General features: G+C 43.3%; 1 protein-coding gene across 1 annotated transcript in view; it reads right to left on the bottom strand.

Moving 5' to 3' along the window:
* The window catches only part of SLC2A12 (solute carrier family 2 member 12), a 54,886-nt gene that overhangs the window by 6,070 nt on the left and 29,934 nt on the right, over positions 1 to 18,882 (bottom strand). The window contains 2 exon segments of the mRNA XM_036248579.1: positions 1,439 to 1,571; positions 9,692 to 9,814. Of these exon segments, the coding sequence (XP_036104472.1) occupies positions 1,439 to 1,571; positions 9,692 to 9,814 (256 nt within the window).

Consider the following 18,882-nt stretch of genomic DNA (forward strand, 5'->3'; position numbering starts at 1 on the left):
GCCTACCTTCATTTCAGGTTCATTCTCCCTGCAGGTAAAAGCTGAAGGATCACTGTGCCCACAATTTCTGTAGCAATCATACATTCCTCTTTCTGTATTGAAAGTCTCTTTAAAGAAAGTAACAAACTGCCCTGGCCGGTTTGGCTCAGCGGTTAGAGCATCGGCCTGCGGTCCTGAGAGACCCGGGTTCGGTTCCCGCTAAGGGCATGTACCTCGGTTGCAGTTTGTCCCCGGCCCTGGTCGGTTGTGCGGGTGGCAGCCACTCGATGTGTCCCTTTCACATCGATGTTTCTCTCTCTCTGTTCCTCTCTCTCCCCACCCCACTCTACCTGAACAAAAAATGAAAAAATGTCCTCGGGTGAGGATAAAAATAAAATAAAAAAAAATAAAAAAGAAAGTCTCTTTAAAGAAAGTAACAAACTGCCCTGGCCGGTTTGGCTCAGCGATTAGAGCGTCGGCCTGCGGTCCTGAGAGACCCGGGTTCGGTTCCCGCTAAGGGCACGTACCTCGGTTGCAGTTTGTCCCCGGCCCTGGTCGGTTGTGCGGGTGGCAGCCCCTCGATGTGTCCCTTCACATCGATGTTTCTCTCTCTCTCTGTTCCTCTCTCTCCCTCCCACTCTACCTGAACAAAAAATGGAAAAATGTCCTCGGGTGAGGATTAAAAAAAGAAAGAAAGAAAGAAAGTAACAAACTATAAATATGTAGTTTCCTCCCATTATATTAAAACCCAAGAACAACTGTCCATTTTCAAGTACAAGGATTGACCCCTAGGAAGAGTGGGCAGCTCCCCTACATTCCCGCCCCGCTGAATGCCCCCTGCCCCAGGCTGTCTCAGCGGTTAGAGCTGCGAGTTCTGCTGTGCAGAGAAAAGCTTCTTACAGCCCACTTCGAAGTTAAATTGTTAAAGCTATGTCTCCGTGGGAAATTTATTCAACTGGTTTTCTAAATGCCTTTTCACCTAAGAAACTCTTAATCTTTCTTAAACTTTGTGCCATATTTGGAATAACTGTAAACATTTAAGCCTGAATTGTCCTGATAATCTCAGCCTTAATAAGGGCTTGTCGGCAAGTACGTAGAGATGGAAGAATTGAAGCCATGCTGAACCTAATGTTCCAGGATCTACCCTGAACCCCAAACAAACAACCGAAACCCCTGCATCTGGGGAAGCAAGGGGGATGGGAGAGGTTCTTTCATCATTGCTGAAAGGAGCTTTGAAAGACTCACTTGTTAGAAAGCGCTGGCTATTCTAATCCCTTAGCTGAGTCACCCAAACTAAATACATGGCAGAGAAACTGGAAGTATGCTTTGAGATATGGTTCCACACCAAAAGGAATGTCCTCAAATAATTTCAGATATTATCATGATTTAGTTGTATATAAAAGCTGCATTTTTGACCAAAGAGTGCTGTTCAGAGAGCAGTAATGCACATTATACTTACGCTTTTGCCATTTCCATCGATATTTGTTCCAACGAGTATCCCTTTGTCTCAGGTATAAACATGATCACAAACCCCAGGGCTGCGAGACTCATGATTGCGTACGTGAAGAACACCCATGACAGGCCAATGAGATCTACGAAGGGCGAAAGGAACTGGTTAGCAATGTGTTTCGTGTTGCTTTGATGCCACTGATGGACAGCTGCTTCTTAGAGCACATACAAAATCGCATTTCCAAACACGCAGGTAGTATCCTGGGAAATAGCAATACAGATTAGAACCGTAGCCAGCCTCTGAAAGTTTCCTGTTTACCAGCCACCCCAGCTTTCTCTGGGAGAATACATAGCAGTCTCGTAACCATCAGAATTTAAACCCAATGCTATCTTTTTGGTGAGCACACTTTTCTTTTTGCTCATTGCAAAAAAGAGAACCTGAAAGAACACAGAAGCATATGAAGCAGGTCAAATATCTGTCTCTCCTCGCTCTCCAAAATTTCTCTCTGGGAATCACAGCTGTAGCCGTTTGGTTTCTCTTAATGGACATTTAAAAAGACATATTGAGCCCTGGCCAGTTTTGCTCAGTGGTTAGAGCATTGGCCTGCGGTCCAGAGAGAGCCCGGTTCGGTTCCTGCTAAGGGCGCATACCTCGGATGTAGTTTGCCCCCGGCCCTGGTTGAGTCATGCGGGAGGCAGCCACTCGATGTGTCTCTTTCACGTCGATGTTTCTCTCTCCCTCCCACTCTATCTGAACAAAAAAATGAAAAAATGTCCTCCGGTGAGGATTTTAAAAAAAAGACATTGATACAGATGGGTTTTCTTGGAACAAACTCACTCTTCTTTACTCTGATTTGAATACATCATTTCATGTTGGCAATATTTATCATTTAGTAGCTAGTGTATTTGCAATGCTTCTTCCTGGATTTACAGAAAAAAAGGTGATAATTCTAATGAAAGGCATTCGCTTACTCAGACGCAACAGCAAGAAGCGGGATGGGTCTCACCTGCCAGCCTCTGACCACCTCTAGGCGAAGGTGCAGTCCTTTTGTAGTTACTGACCAAGGTCAAGGTGCGCTGACTGGTCAGAGATGGCCCCAGTGCACCCGAGCCTGCGTTCCTCGGGCGCCCCCGGCTCAGCAGGATGTCGCTCAGAGTGGCAGGGAGCAGTGAGAAGGGAGCTGGCTCCTTTTGAACAAAGGCTCAGACCAACCACAGCCTAGAAGCGTGCACATAGCCCTTCACAGCTGCAGCCACAGATCACGACTGGTCAGCCTGGAAAACTGACCAAACAGGTACGTACGAGGCAGTTTCGTAAACGCAGTGTGGCAGCAGTGAAGCGTATTAACCACTAGGCAGTCAGTTGTGCCGAGGAGGGGGAGGCCCGAAGGAGGAACGCACTGCTGTTCTTCCGGCATTTTAGTTAAACTGTTGCCTCTGTGTCCTTCTGGCTGCTGGTACAGGGTTCTGCCCAAGTGAGTGCTTAACAAAGTGCGTGTACAATTGCTCCTTCTTCCCTTCTGGGGCATAAAACCACAATATAGAAAATTAAAAACCCTCAAAGCTTGTCTCATCAAACTTGTCCCCTTTTTTAGCCCTGGCCGGTTTGGCTCAGCGGTTAGAGTGTCGGCCTGCGGTCCGGAGAGACCCGGGTTCGGTTGCCGCTAAGGGCATGTACCTCGGTTGCAGTTTGTCCCCGGCCCTGGTTGGTCGTGCGGGTGGCAGCCACTCGATGTGTCCCTTCACGTCGATGTTTCTGTCTCTCTCTCCTTTCCTCTCTCTCCCTCCCACTCTATCTGTACAAAAAATGGAAAAATATCCTCGGGTGAGGATTAAAAAAAAAAAAAAAAAAAGACTTGTCCCCTTTTCTGTTCTAACACCTTTAGTAACGGGGCTCGGCCATTTACAAAGATTCTCTCTGCAAGGTGAGAGGCCCTACCTGTTAAAAAGGGACTCCTTGCCAATTCCTAAATGCACGTCTGCCTTCCAGGAAGCCTGTTCAGAGGTTCTGCTTTGTCCTCTGGACCAGCTCTCCCCATTCCTCCTTAAGACAGTGCTCAACTATTTCTCCTCCAAGTCAAATATCCTCAGCTATTCTTTCCAAACCATAATGTTAGATAGGACAAGCATCTCAAGGTGTGGGTCATTCTTACTGAATGCGATTCTTACTAAATGTTAAAATGTAGCACAGTATTTTGCAGACCAGCTGTAAGGAGGATACACTTGACAGGAACACAACCTAATAAGTGTAAGAACATGTAACTGACCAAATAGTGCATATAAGCAATGGCTAAGCCTCCCTCCAGGGAGGCTGAGCGTTGGACATTAATCCCCTGTCTCCTTTAATTGCTGCAAACAAAACTACCTACCACATCTCATTCTTGAATAGAACACCCAAGCAGCGAACCCCTTGAGTTCTGTAACAAGAGGTCACATGCCCATGTCACCCAGATTGCACTTGCTTAGTGGACATATTGCAACCTTCTCAAAATGTTTGACTCGGGGTGGAGCACAATACTGCAGCTATGACATGACCACTGCGCGGAAGTCTGTCTCTCTGGACACTCTGCGTTTATTGACATAGTCTAATTTCCACTAAAAAGGTTGGTGGTGTCCAAGGGCTCGCTGCCCTTTTATCTGCTACTTGGAAAATTGATTTTTTAAAAGTAAGTATAGAATTTCTTTTCTTTTTTTTAGTACGTGCCCCTAGCGGAAATTGAACCCAGGACTCTCTAGTCCACAGGCTGACGCTCCAACCGAAGAGCCAAACTGGCCAGGGCTAAGTATAGAATTTCAAATTTAGCTCAGTTAAATGTCATCTACCGATTTCAGATTATCCCAGGACATACATTTATTTATTTATTTATTTATTTATTTATTTATTTATTTCCTCACCCGAGGACATTTTTGCATATATCTTCAGATAGAGCAGGAGGGAGAAAGGGGGGAAGAGAGAGAGAGAAACATCGATGTGAGAGAGACACATCGAGTGGCTGCCCCTCACACGACCCCATCTGGGGTGGGGACAAACTGCAACCGAGGTACGTGCCCTTAGCAGGAACCAAACCCGAGTCTTTCTGGACCACGGGCCGACACTCTAACCGCTGAGCCAAACTGGCCAGGGCTATCCCGGGACATTTGTTCCAAAAGCCCATGAAGAACTTCGGAATCTTCTTCAGCTTATCCTACATATTCTCTGTCCTTCCCAGAGGTTTATGTCATCTGTTCTTGTCCCTCATCATTTCCATTCCACCTTTTATATTTCCCTTTTCTACATCAAACAGCAGACGAGGTGTGTGTGTGTGTGTGTGTGAAGGTGAAGGGCACAGCCTCTGGGTGTGACCTGGGTAGGAGAGAATGTTGGTGTTAATGACCAGTTCCTTTGTTTCCTTCACTCTTGGGCTATTTCTGGGGAGAGAAAAAAATGGCGGCGGCGTGAATGGAGCTGCACAGACCGTCTCCCAGGACCAAACTGGAATTACAGCGAAAATAAAGACAAATCGTCAGGAAGGGGCAACCGAAAGACAACTTGAAGGACCACATAACCAGGGACACTGACTCCATCCTGGCAGGCTTGCGAGGACGTGAGAGGGGCCGGGAGCCCACGGTCCGCAGCGGCCTGGGCTGGGACCTGCAGACTCGGCTGGAAGCTGGGCCCTCGGCTGGGTCCTGCGCCCTCGGCTGGGACCTGCGCCCTCGGCTGGGACCAGCGGGCACCTCGGCTGGGACCTGCGCCCTCGGCTGGGACCTGCGCCCTCGGCTGGGACCTGCGCCCTCGGCTGGAAGCTGCGCCCTCGGCTGGGACCTGCGGCCTCGGCTGGGACCAGCGGCCGCCTCAGTTGGGTCCTGCAGCCACCTCGGCTGGGTGCTACGCCCTCGGCTGGGTCCTGCAGCCTTGGCTGGGTGCTACACCCTAGGTTGGTGCCACCCTCAGCTGGGAGCAGCACCCTCAGGTTAAAGTCCCAGGCGGCTCCACGACGCAGAGCCCGGACAGAGACTAAATTGGCAGCAGCCACTCACCTTGGGCTCTGGCAAAGGGAGGGCAGACTGGACTGGAACTGTGGGGGAAACTCGGGATTTGGAGGGTGCTCAGAGCTTCTGCTGAGTGCAGCCACGCAGGACTGTGGTCATCTTACTCCTTCCCAGGGCCCTGGGGAGAGGGGGCAGCCCCTCCCTCGGAGATTCAACCCCACCCAGTGGCCATTGAAATGCTAATAGAGGCCCATGAACAACCAGCATCTGCCCCACCCTCGGGAATCCTCTTACACTGAGCACCTGAGGGAGTTTTTCAGTCAACTCAGAAACCAAGGTTCTTCAGGTGACCACTACTAATAGCCTCCAGGCACAAAAGCCAGAGGTTAACTACCATTCCCTGGGCTAGCAACTCTAACCAGGACAGTTAAGACTTCACAGTGGTGTTTCCCTGCCTCATCCAAACCCAGGAGAGGGAGCCACAAACAGCAGAACACCAACACCCACAGGGAAAATTTGGCAGACTCCAAAGTCCACTGTGATAGCCAAAATGGTGAAAAACAGAAGCAAAAGCCAAATGAAAGAACAAGAAACCTCTACCGAAGATGAGATAAATGAGGTGCAGTTAAGCAAGTTAACAGAACTAGAATTCAGAGCCATGATCTTGAGGAAGCTCAACAGCATGTGTAAGGACATGAGCACCATGAGTAAAGACATAGAAATGTTGAAAATCAACCAGTTGGAAATTAAAAACCACCAAGAAGAAATGAAGAATGACATATCAGAAATGAAAAACACATTGGAAGGTCTAAAAAAGCAGAGTAGAGGAAGCTGAGGACCAGATCAGTGAATTAGAAGACAGGGTAGAAAAAAATCAACCAATGAGAAAACCAAAAGGAAAAAAACGATTAAAAAACAGGAAGACAGCTTAAGAGAACTGTGGGACAACTGGAAACGTAATAATATTCGCATCATATGAGTCCCCAAAGAAGAAGAAAATGAGCAAGGGTTAGAGAATATATTCAAAGAAAAGTGACAGAAAACTTCCCTAATTTGGTGAAGGAAGAAGGCATTCAAGTTCAAGAAGCACAGAGAGCCCCAAGTAAGAAGAACCCAAACAGGGCCACACCAAGACACATAGTAATCAAACTGCCAAAAATTAAAGACAAAGAATCCTAAAAGCAGCAAGAGATAAACAACAGGTTACCTACAAAGGAAACCCCATAAGGCTCTCAGCTGACTTCTCACAAGAAACACTATAGGCCAGAAGGGAATGGCATGAAGTAATCAAGGTCATGAAAAACAAGGATCTGAATCCAAGACTACTCTACCCAGCAAGGCTATCATTCAAAATAGAAGGTCAAATAAAGAGCTTCCCAGACAAAAAAAAAGGCTAAGGGAATACATTAGCACCAAACCAGCACTGCAAGTAATGTTAAAAAGACTGCTGTAATTAGCAGGAGAAATGGGAAGAAAAATAGAACCACACTAAACAAAAATGGCAATAAGTACATATCAATAATCACCTTAAATGTAAATGGATTGAATGCTCCCATAAAAAGACACAGAGTAGCTGATTGGATAAGAAAACATGACTCACATATATGTTGTTTACAAGACCCACCTCACAACAAAAGACTCACATAGGTTGAAAGTGAAGGGATGGAAAAAAATCTTCCAAGCAAATGGAAAGAAAAAAAAAAAAGCTGGGGTATCAATACTCATATCTGATAAAATAGATTTCAAAACGAAGGCCATAACTAGAGACAAAGAAGACCACTACATAATATTGAAAGGATTTATCCAACAGGAAGATATAACCTTGATAAACATATATGCACCCAATATAGGAGCACCAAAATATATTAAAAATCTTCTGGAGAACTTCAAAGGAGAAATCAATAGCAATACAATCATAGCAGGGGACTTCAACACCCCGCTGACATCACTGGATAGATCCTCTAGACAAAAAAATTAGCAAGGAAACAGAGACTCTAAATGAAGCACTAGACCAAATAGATTTAATAGATATCTACAGAGAATTACACCCCAAAACTACAGAATTCACATTCTTCTCAAGTGCACATGGGACATTCTCAAAGATAGACCACATGTTAGGGCACAAACTAAGTCTCTACAAGTTCAAGAAGACTGAAATCATATCAAGCATCTTCTCAGATCGCAATGGCATGAAACTAGAAATCAATTGCAAGAAGACCACACAAAGACATTTGAACACATGGAAGCTAAATAGCATGTTATTAAACAATGAATGGGTTACCGAGGAGATCAAGGAAAAAATTAAAATCTTCCTGCAAACCAATGAAAATGAAGATACTCTTGGGCTATTTCTAAAAAAGTAGGAAGGATACAAACATTTTTACATTTTATATAAAAACTCAAACCATGCTTATTTAACAACTCCAAAAGTAGATGTACTCAAAAAAGGTGGTTGATGTTTGAACTGTACTGAAGGTGTGTTCAAATTAAAAAGCTGCTGCCTAGTAAAGAAAAAAAGAAAAACAAAAGTGGTTGACAAAATTCAGATATATACATTTTTGAGTATACATCCACTTTTGAGAATTTATATGTAATATATACATATTATTCACATTCTCTTTATGGTTTTATCATCACCTTTTATTCTTTGAATCACAACCCAAATACATAACTTACAATTAATTGACATGTCTCTAAAAATCGGTAGGTTTTATCTCCACTTCTCCTTTCCTCCTCCCCCTCACTTTATATTTCTAATAAAGAAACTGGGTCATTTGTTGCACAATCTTCCCCAGGCGGGATTTTGCTGATTGTCGTGATATCACATGACTTTCTGTCCTTCATGTTTCCTGTGAACTGCTGTTTAGATCTGGAGCAGCGATTTTCAACCTTTCTCATCTCATGGCACACCTAAACTAGTCACTAAAATTCTGTGGCACTCCAAAAAACAGATTATACATTTTGCTGATCTGACAGAAAATACGTATAATTTTGATTCATTCACACTGGATGGCTATCGTTGTGTTGGCTGCTGTCCTTTTTCACTTGACAGCCTAAGGGAAAAGAGGCCAGTGCCCGGGCTACATAGTCAGGCACTGCGTGTTTTCAAAATTCTCTCCGCACACGGGCTGAACATCACTGCCCTGGAGGCTTGTGGAGATTTAGATGATCTGGTTTCTTTGTTTGCAGCCTCGATAGATACATGTGTATCTATACGTAAAGGGAAAAAAGGAAAGAAAGCAAACTCAACTCCTCGGTCAATTTTGGAGGGTCCTGGAGAACCACCTCATTATTTCAAGAACCAAAATAGGAGAAAAGTTTAAAGTATTTATCTTTCCTTCCTTAGATGACCCCTACTTCAGGGTAGGCAAATAACTAATGATTATTAGAAATTCCTTCTAATAGTCATAGAAGAAAATTCTTTCAGAGAAGTACTAGAGATAAAGTGTGGAAGCAATGAAAATGGACCTGGGCCATCGCCGCCGAGGGCGTTTATAAACAGAGACGAGAGCGTCTCCTCAAGCCTGCAGATCTAAACAGCTGTTCACAGGAAACAGGACGGAAGTTCACGCGATATGACAACATCAGCAAAATCCCACCTGGGGAAAGCTATGAAACTAGAGACCCAGTTTCTTCATTAGAAATATAAAATTGGGGGCAGGGAGGAAAAAGAAGATGAAACCTACAAAATGCAAGAGTCATATCAATCAGCTGTAAGTTATATCTAGGGTGTCCCCCCAAAATGTATGCATATTTTGAATGATAAATTCCAATGGGTTAAATTCTGAAAAGAAAGAAGTATCAACTGAGCTATCAGCTGTTAAGTGTGTATACATTTTTCGGGGGGACACCCTGTATTTGGGTTATGATTCAAACAAACAAAATATAAAACATAATTGTAAGGGACTTTGAAGAATGTGAATGCAGACTGGATAGTGATACCAAGGACTCTTAATAATATTTTTAGGTTGATAATGATATTGTTGTTATGGTTTTTAAATGTCTTATCTTTTAGAGATCCATACTAAAATTTTATAGACAAATGACAGTTGTCTGAGATGTGTTTTAAAACAATGTGTGTGTGGGGAGGGGGGACAAGTGGGTTATAATGCATTAAGGTTGACAACCCTTTAAGTTGGGTGGTGGGTACATCAGGTTCCTTGCCCCTTTCTTAATTTGGAATGTGTCTGCAAATGTCCACAATGAAATGTTTTTCAGTTGAGTGTGCTTCCCTTACTTTCGTCCTAAGAACACAAAGGTGTTAGACTAGAGGAAGAGGATGCGTCCTTACCCGTCACAGTCAAAAACGTCATCGAGATGAGAAGGTTGATGCTCCAGTTCATGCTCGAAGTTAAAGCCATGGCTCGTCCTCTGATTCCACCGGGAAAAATCTCGCTCAGCACCAGCCAGGGCACTGGAGGAAAAGGCAGAGAGTGTGGGGACAGGAGAATGATCAAAACGCCATTGAACCTGAGGGTCAGCCCACGGATCTCCACCCTAGTCCGGTGTGATTTGTGGTTGGAGAGCGGGTCACGTGCTCTTTCCTCCCCCACCGAGCCTGACAAAGGTCCCCAAAGTAGGGGCAGGGATTTGACAAATGCCAATGGGAGGGGCAGAGGGTGGGGCCACCTACCAAGCACAGAACCTCAATGTCAGCCCCAGCTCTACCTGCTATACCTCTGGGCTCTTTCTTGTAATCTCCTTTGACCCTGACCTTGGAGAAACCCGACATCATAGTTATCGAGTAGGTAGGAGGTGGCTACTCTCACTTCTATTTGGGCTTCCTGACCTGGGGCAAGCCAGGTAGCTAGAACCTCTAAATTAACTAGAGCTCCAGGATTCAATTAGTATACCAGGCTAAACAGTTGAATTTCTGAAAGGAGACTCTCCTTGGCATGAAAACTGATCAGAGGACTTTTTATTATCTGAGAGTGACAGGGAACCTAACAGAACCTACCCGACGGAATTAGAAAGGGAATAGAGGAGCAACTTAACGTGTCTCCTGCTCACAGCCGATCAAACCCGGTTTGCCTAATAAACTGGCTGCGAGTTCCTACAATGGGCTGAGCACTGTACAGACCTTATCTCATTTGATCCTCACAAATCCTACAGGAAAAGAACTCCCTCTTTTATAGAGGAGGAAACTGAGGCTTGAGGAATTCATAATCAGCCAAGGTCACAGTGCTATAAGTGGCACAGGTGGCGTTGAGCCCTGGTGGTCAGTCTCTGGAACTCATGCTTTTTAATCACGGTGCTCTCTTGCTGGTGGCTCCATAAATATTTGTTAATGAATAATTAAATGCAGAGTACAAACACATTTGAAAGAAGGATCTGGGACCTGCCCCGGCCCCAGCTCACTGCTGACTAAGTCACCTTGTGTTGGAAAGCCAGCGATTATATGCCAACCAAATGCACCATCCTATCCCAGAGCCAGAATCACACAGTCAGCTGTGCCCCTAATTTAACTATGTCTTTCACGACACTGTCCTTCCTACCTACTCGATAGCTAGGATGTTGGGTTTCTCTGTAGACAAGACATCTGCTGACAAGAAATTTGCTGTTCTAAAGTAAGAAAAAGAAATAATAGAAGAGGCAGGAAAAACATTTTTTTTTTCTTGATTATCTTCTCCAAGTAAATCTATGTAGGGTTACCTTTAGGGCCTGGAAGAAAACTGTAAGAAAAGGAACATGATTATTATTGTTCTAATTAACAGTGAATTCAGAAACAAAATTCCATATCCCTCCCCTCCACTTCCTGCCCCAAAAGACCTTCACTGGGCTCTTGCAGATTCTACCTTGGAGATCAGTGCAATGCTCAGGTAACCTTGCCTTGAGCTTTGCAAGGCTGGGCTCTGGCTCTGAGTAGAATGATACCTGCAGAATTCTGGTGAGGCCTTTGTAATAACCTGTCCTTGGGCAAATACAAGATAAAATTATGTAAATCAAATTTTTTTAAGCTAAACAATCCCACTGTGGCTTTTCCTGCGACTGGTGTTCAACATGGCTCAGGGTGGAGCAGAGGGTCCTCATCGCCTTTTGCTCCAGCAGCCATGAGGAAGGGAGGAAGGGATGCTCTCATTTTCTTTCACTGGAGGCATTAGCACAGGTTTTCTTGATCTCCTTCCATCTCCAACTCTTCACCTCTGCAAACCCCCTCCCCCCTTTTATTACGATGACCTCTTGGAATCATTTGGTGGGGTTTTGAGAAAATCATTGCTGCGGTCATCAGCACCATGTTGGCTCCAGAAAGCAGTGCATCTCACCAGCAAGATGGGACAGATGTATTAAGTGCTAGTTATGGGTGCTCAGTCTGAACTGCCAAGGGCCTGCTGAGAACACCGTGAGAGCCTTTCCCAGGCATGTATGCAATGCAGCCCCGAGCCAAGTCCTTGGGTGGTTGGACCAGTCAGCGAGCAATGACCTGAATATTGAAAGGGAGACTCCATTCAGTCTCTCGTGGAAACTTGTCAGGCAAACCTTGCACTCGACAGTCTGAAGATAATGTACCATTGCTGACAGCTTCTACATTTTTTTTAGGAATTCTAAATTCTTTCTAAATTCTACTTCGATAGAAAGAATTCAAGAAGCGATGCCTTGCTTTATCTAACAGACTGGATGTTGCAACAATTGACCAGTGTTTCGACAAGGATAGTTCACCTCTTGATGCGAAGCCTGTCAAGTCAAAAATCAGGAGAATAATATTTTACTATGATTTCAGAACCATAAAATCACAGGTTTTCAGATCCAGAGAGAGTGCAATAAAAATCAGAATGCCGCTTGCGGCAAGATAGAACTGACCGAAAGGGCCGGAGTCTTTCATGGAGACTTGAGGGCAGACGGGGTTGGAGGCTGATAGGCCTCTGTGTTCCCTGGAAATGGGCTGTGAATACTCCAAACCAAAGACACAGAGAAGCTTTGTTTACACAAAGGTATAAACCATCAACTGAGGATTTGACATGTTGATATCTATAATGACAAGTGTCAAGTTTCTTAAAATCACTGATGTTTTGTCTAATGAGTTGGCCTAATTTCTCCCCTAAGGAAAATCAAGTTTTTGCCAGGTGCCACAGTAAAGTGATTGTCTCTGGCTGTCCTCATTATCCCCTTCCCTGATGATAGGCCCACAGGACACGCTGTGGGCTATTTGCTTGTGAGGAGTCCACAGAGTATTCAGGGACATCGTGCACGCTGAGCGTGATTGCAGTTTAGCAGGTCCTGCAACAGTTCTTGACCCTTATTATTCCACCTTTAGCCCCATCATCCCAGGGCTACCTCTACTATCTGTCTCCATAAATGTCAGCATCTGCACATGTCTTTAAGGCTTTCTCTAGGCTGCAAGGATTTGCTGGGAGATAACTGCACAGATACTGTAACGCATGTTTCACAGGGCATTAAATCAGGCTGCCGGTCAGAACTTGCCTGGGCCTAATGAAATCTGCAGACCGTGTTTATGGCTGCACAGAGTGTCATAAAAAGACCATGATGAGAAGTAACCTGAAGTGTCTCTGTGTGCAGTGGATGACATGGACTTGGATTAACCGGGGCATCTATGGAAATGTCTGAGCCTTACCACATGTAAACCACCATGCGTGTCTCTTCCCTCCTCCACGTTTCTGCCACAGACACCATTTTTCACACTGAGGCTGTCATTTCATGCCCTGTGCTTTCAGATTTAAACCTTCCAGCTCTCCAGGCACTTTCCTTTTGGCTTGAGCTTATCCTGAACCACCTGGCATGGTAGCTCAGGTTTAAAAGTCTCATGGAAATTTAAAAACCCTTACCAGAAAACTTCTTCTACTAACTGTGGAGGGCATTCTACACTTAGGCTGCAGAGTTTCCAACAGCTTGATTAGCCTGGGAGCCGGGGTCCTGGACTTTTGTAGGAGTGAAGCCAACTTCTATGGCTTCCACGGCCTTTGCAAGTGGCACGTGGGACACCCGTCTCTCTCATTGCCAAGGGCTACTTAGTGTGCACTTGAAAGAGAATATGTCCACTTCCTCCCAATCAGATGTGTAGATTCTGGCCTCATAAGTTCCCTAAGTGGGAAAATTATATTAGTTAAAAAATATACTCCACCATAGGCCACCATCTCCCACATCAGCAATGTGTTAGTAGCTTTAATTTATTTTGATTATTTTGTATTCTCTCTTCTCTGAGTCTCTTTGAGTGTTGTCGACTACTGGCCCTGTACAAAAATAAAATAAAATGCTTCAAGAATATAATCCTGAATTTCTTAAATAACAAACCAAGACATTCCAGGATGACTGTCACTTACTTCTAGAATAACATGATTCTTTTCTACTCTTTAAGTAGATGAAATTTATTGTTCTGAAGAATAATGAAAATGGGTGGGGAGTTGAAGAAACCTTATAACAGTAGAGTCATTCCATTCTTCCAGTTAACAACCAAAGTGATTTGTAATATCAGCTAATAACTTGAATAGGCCATACTTCAGTTTTGTTGAAAGCAAATTATTGAAAACATGTAGGCTTATGAAAAGATTATTATCTAGTTATTAGAGCCATTTTTCCACCCCCCACCTATACCAACAGTTCCAGTTGTCTTTTTAATGAGTGTTTCTGAGGGTTTTATAATGTTTGACATGTATCATAAGATCTCTGATGGGTAATAGGTGTGTTTCCTTTTGCCCGGAACACATACCTGGAAGAACACATAGATGCGAAAGGGGAAGGGGAAATGTTAGGAAACAGATTCTTCTGAAATTGCAACTAGTTTCCTTTGAAGTATCATTAAAGGACTCCTTTGGAAAGTGAACCCCCAGGAGCATGCAAATATGCATGTCCTAATTTGCAAACCATTGAACTAGAGTTCAAAATACAAAAAAAAAAACTATAAGAAATTAATCTTTTCTGGTTTAAACTACAACTTAAATGTCATGTTTTAGAGGTAACATTTTTAGATTGTGCATTTTTCATGATGAATGCTTTGGACTTAGATCAGAAAAGTATTATAGTTTTTAATGTTGCAAATTTCTTTGGAAAAAGTCCTAATCTAATGTTCTGAAAAATAGTAAAGTAAACCAGTGTGTGCTTGTGTTTATTAAAATAGTGTTAGAACCTTAGTCTGCTTCTTGAACATCTTTACTGTCCAATATTCATAAATTTCAAGGGCACAGGACTGCGGTTGTGCTGGGCTGAAAATCAAGTTCAGCACTGATGTATTACGTAAACAGTTGCTGATGTCACAGCTCTGCTGGTGGCCTTCAGCTGTGTGCTTTGCTGTGCTGATGCCACAAACACACTTTTAGACCCTTTGGTTCTGCTAGTACCACTGCTCCATCATCTAACTCCCAAGAGGAAAATGGGATTTAATTAGCTAAGAGCACATTATTTCTTTAAGTTTTTCCTCTTTTGCTTGGGTGCAAATTTAGTGTAAAACTATTCAGATACTATTCTTTGTTTACTTTGCATTATTTTAATGATTAACACCAGAGGACCAAATAACTCACCACTTTAATCAGTCAAAATGACTTTTAACATAATTAACTAAAAAAAAAGGAGCCCGGCTGGTGTGTGGCTCAATGGTTGAGCGTCGACCCATGCACTTAGAGGTCGCCGGTTCAATCCCCGGTCAGGACACATGCCCAGGTTGTGGGCCTGATCCCCGGTGGGGGGCATGCAGGAGGCGGCCAGTCAATGTTCTTTCTCATCGATGTTTCTATCTCTCTCTCCCTCTCCCTTCCTCTCTCTCTAAAATCAATAAAGAAATTTTTTTTAAAGGAGTAGTTAGTATCAGTGTGAATAGTGGTAATAAGTGAAAACTAAGATTTAAAGGGGGGTCAGGTTTGCAAGATCTTAAAAGTAGATGCTTAGACTTAACACAAACCAAGGGTGTGAATATGATTGTGTAATGGCTACATTTGATAACAAAACTCTCCTGTTTAAAGAATAATAATTTGTGCAACATAACTTTTCTCTAAAGACATGTAATTATCATAAGAATTTGAAAAGGATAATAAACACTAACAAAGCCTTTGACTGGGATGGTTCTGAATATCAGGGGCCTGGGCTCTAGGGAGAAATAGGAAGAATATTAAAATCTCTTTTGAAACATTTAATGTCCTTCTGGTCTGTTAACCTTTCTGCTCTAAACCCGATATATTTTGGAGTGAAGCAGCTAATTAAACTTCTAAATTAGAACCTACTTTTCCTTATCCCTGGACTTGTCATAATCTTTAACTGTGCAAACGTCACATGAAAAATTTCTTTTTGAAGAGCTATTTAGGTATAACATCCAAATTTAAGTGATATGGCATATGGGTCTTATCCTTTTTATTGATACCCATCCTCCAAAAGACTGGTTAAATTCTATAAAACCAAACCAAACAAAGCTAGGCTCTATAATCTTTGAACCTTAAACATTCTAGTTTCTTGTTTGAAACAGAAAAGCCGCCTTTTTAGGATATTTGAGGTGAGAGACAGTTCTTCACGCATCTCTCGCATTTCTGCATATCTTACAAGCAAAGACACTGACTCTGACTGTCTTTGTTCCAGGCTGTCTTTGCAAGGATGTTAGTTATACAAACAGCCTTGAAAGATAGGCAGAGTGTCTTATCTAGAGCAAAGGTGTTTTTACCATCTAGTAACTTAAAGATAAAGTCTTTGTTGGAAAGGAATCGAGCTGGCTTACAGTCTATTATAAAAGATTCGGGTTCCCTAAACTTGGGGTTCCTCTCTTTTAAATAGCCCATTATGTGTGTAAGTGTCATCTGGCCCTCTTCATGTGGGCCTGTGAGGATTGGGCTTGGGGAGCTGGTGCAGATGCTGACATTCTGGCTATTGTTGTTGCTGGGAGTAATAAATGGTTCTTTGTCTCTGACCAAGCAATCTCTTGCCAATATCCATGAAACCGTGACAGGACAATTTGCTGAAATACCATCCAGTTTGCAGTTCTTGAGAGTTTGACTACTTGTGGCTATGGTGTAATTTTTCTACAAAGATCTTTTATTACTATTATTAACTTTGGACTGCCCATTCATATCTGAGGGATTTAATGTGATTCTTAAGCTTGAAATAATCCATTGAAATATTTTGCTAATTAAGTAAGCAAAAACAACCCCCAAATTCCAGGTTCAGATTTTCACATATTTCTCTTAGGAAAACCATGAAAGAATTACCTTAAATTGCTTTTGATAAAGAGTCAAGTTTTAAAACATTTAATTATTAAACCAGAGAAGAATAACCACCTCCATTATATGGCTAATCTCAATCCTTTTTGTTTTTCCAGGGGAAGGGCTGGGTCTCATATTTGGAGAAAACAATAGATATTTGGAAATGAATATTTTGTCTCACACCATAAAAATTTAAATGGCCTTAATTTTCTTTAGTAATCAGTTGAATTGGAGATGGCCCTGAATTCTTAATTGAGTAGCTTTACTCAGATATGATTTTTGATCAAATGATCATAGAGTTCCACCCAAACCATGTGTGTCTCTTATTCCCTAGATATTCACTCAAATTCATGCCAGAGGAGATCAGGGTGTACCAACCCCAGAGCAGAGAGCGAACTCCCTTTTAATCACAGAAGCTGAGAGGTCAAGAAACATCTCTTTCTTTTTTTAGATGTTTTTGACTCATCTAACAAATATTTATTGAACCGCTATTGTGGTGCAGGCCCTAGGAAACAACAGTGAACAAGACAGGTTTTGGGCACACAGCACAACAGTCTAAATTAGTTTCATCAACTTATAAGAGTAGACTTTTGGGTGTTTCAGCCTATATCACATCTTTCACCTTTTACCAAAGCCTTGGGGTTTTCTGTACAACCTATCTGTTTTTCTAGGAAGCTCTCTGACTGTGAGCAATCCAGAATGAACCATACCTCAAGCCACAAATGGACTTTTTAAATTCTTGACACAATTAGAATGCTTTATAGAAGGGGGGCCAGCGGGACCATGGCATCATAGTTCAGGGTGAGGCTCTGGAGTGCTTCCCGTGTGTCCGGACACGACCTAGGCAAGATGCCTGCTGAGGTCAGTGCTGGCATTACCTCCGTTTGAGCAGGTCCTCAACAGTACCAAGAACTAAATGTATTGAGTCCGTGCTGCAAACCAGACAGTAAGCTAGGTCCACTTTATACAGATTGCTTCATTGAGCCCCACAATGACACTGTAAAATAGAGAATATTGCTCCATTTCCTAGATAGGGAAACTGATGCCTACAGAGGTTAATTGACTTGCCCAAAGTCATACCTTGTGGAGCAGGGACACAAAAGGATGCTAAATTCAAACGCCCTGTTATACAGCCTCAATAGGTTTTCTTGCTGTTCTCCTAACCCTTCAACCTGTGCCCCTCAAGGCCATGTGACCTCCTTTCTCCCTGCCTAGAACTCCCTCTTCCCAAAGTTTCACACTACTTTCTTCATACAAGCTACGGTCCAAGTGTCACCATCTCAGAAAGACCTTTCGTGGACATCCTATCTGAAACAACCCTCCTCCAAGCCTTCTGTTTCATTTATCCTTCTTCATTTTTCTTTATCACTCTTCTCCACCTAAATGTTAACACCTCTCTTTTCCTGATGTGGTATTACACGCATCTTCTTCATTTTCTTGCTCGCTGCCTGTCCCGCACTAGCGGTGTGAGGGTGTGAGGGCAGGTGCGGCTCTCTCTCGGCCATCCCGCATCTCCAGCACCTGGCACATGCCTGCCACGCCCTGGGTGAGCAATGGTCGTGTGCCGGATGAGTGAGGGGGTCAGTGGTCCCCCGGGCTTCCTCCTTCTCCTCCTGTTGGTCATTCCAAGATGATTCTTGCTGGAAGTCCTACTCATCTGATAGAAGAGACTGGGGCAGTGATGGGGTGTCACCTGTCACTGAGTCTTCAGTATAAGATTCTATTTGAATGTGTGAATACAAAGGTAGTTAAAGGATGACAGTCGCAGTCTCATAACTGAACTTACTATATGACCTTGGACAAATTCCTTTCCTTGGTTCATAACAAAAATATATTAATCATGAGATCGAAGAGCAAGTTAATTAATTTACAGATGCAGGAATTTGCAGATTAAAAAAAAAATCCCTGGTGCCCTGACCAATATGGCTCAGCAGTTAGAGCATCGGCCTGCCGACCAAAGAGTCTCAGGTTCTATTGTGGTCAAGGGCGTGTACCTCGGTTGCGAATTGGTCCCCGGCCCTGGTCAAGTTGTGCGGGAGGCAAACAATCGATGTGTCCCTCTCATGTTGATGTCTCTCTCTCTCACCTCCCTCCCACTCTATCTGAAGATAAATGGAAAAATATCCTCGGTGAGGATTTAAAAATAAATAAATAAATAAATAAATAAATAAATAAAATAGATAAATAAATAAAAGCCCTGGTAATTACTGTGAACAGAACAGCCACACACATTTTCTGAGTTACAGTGGCTATTTTAAGAAGTGCTGGGTTTCGACACAAGTGTCACCTCAGATGAACTCATGAGATAATAACTGTAGGCCTTGTGTTCGGGCTCATCTCGGTTTTACTT

This window comes from Molossus molossus, unplaced genomic scaffold, assembly GCF_014108415.1.
Source record: "Molossus molossus isolate mMolMol1 unplaced genomic scaffold, mMolMol1.p scaffold_m16_p_8, whole genome shotgun sequence".
Taxonomy (NCBI): Eukaryota; Metazoa; Chordata; class Mammalia; order Chiroptera; family Molossidae; genus Molossus; species Molossus molossus.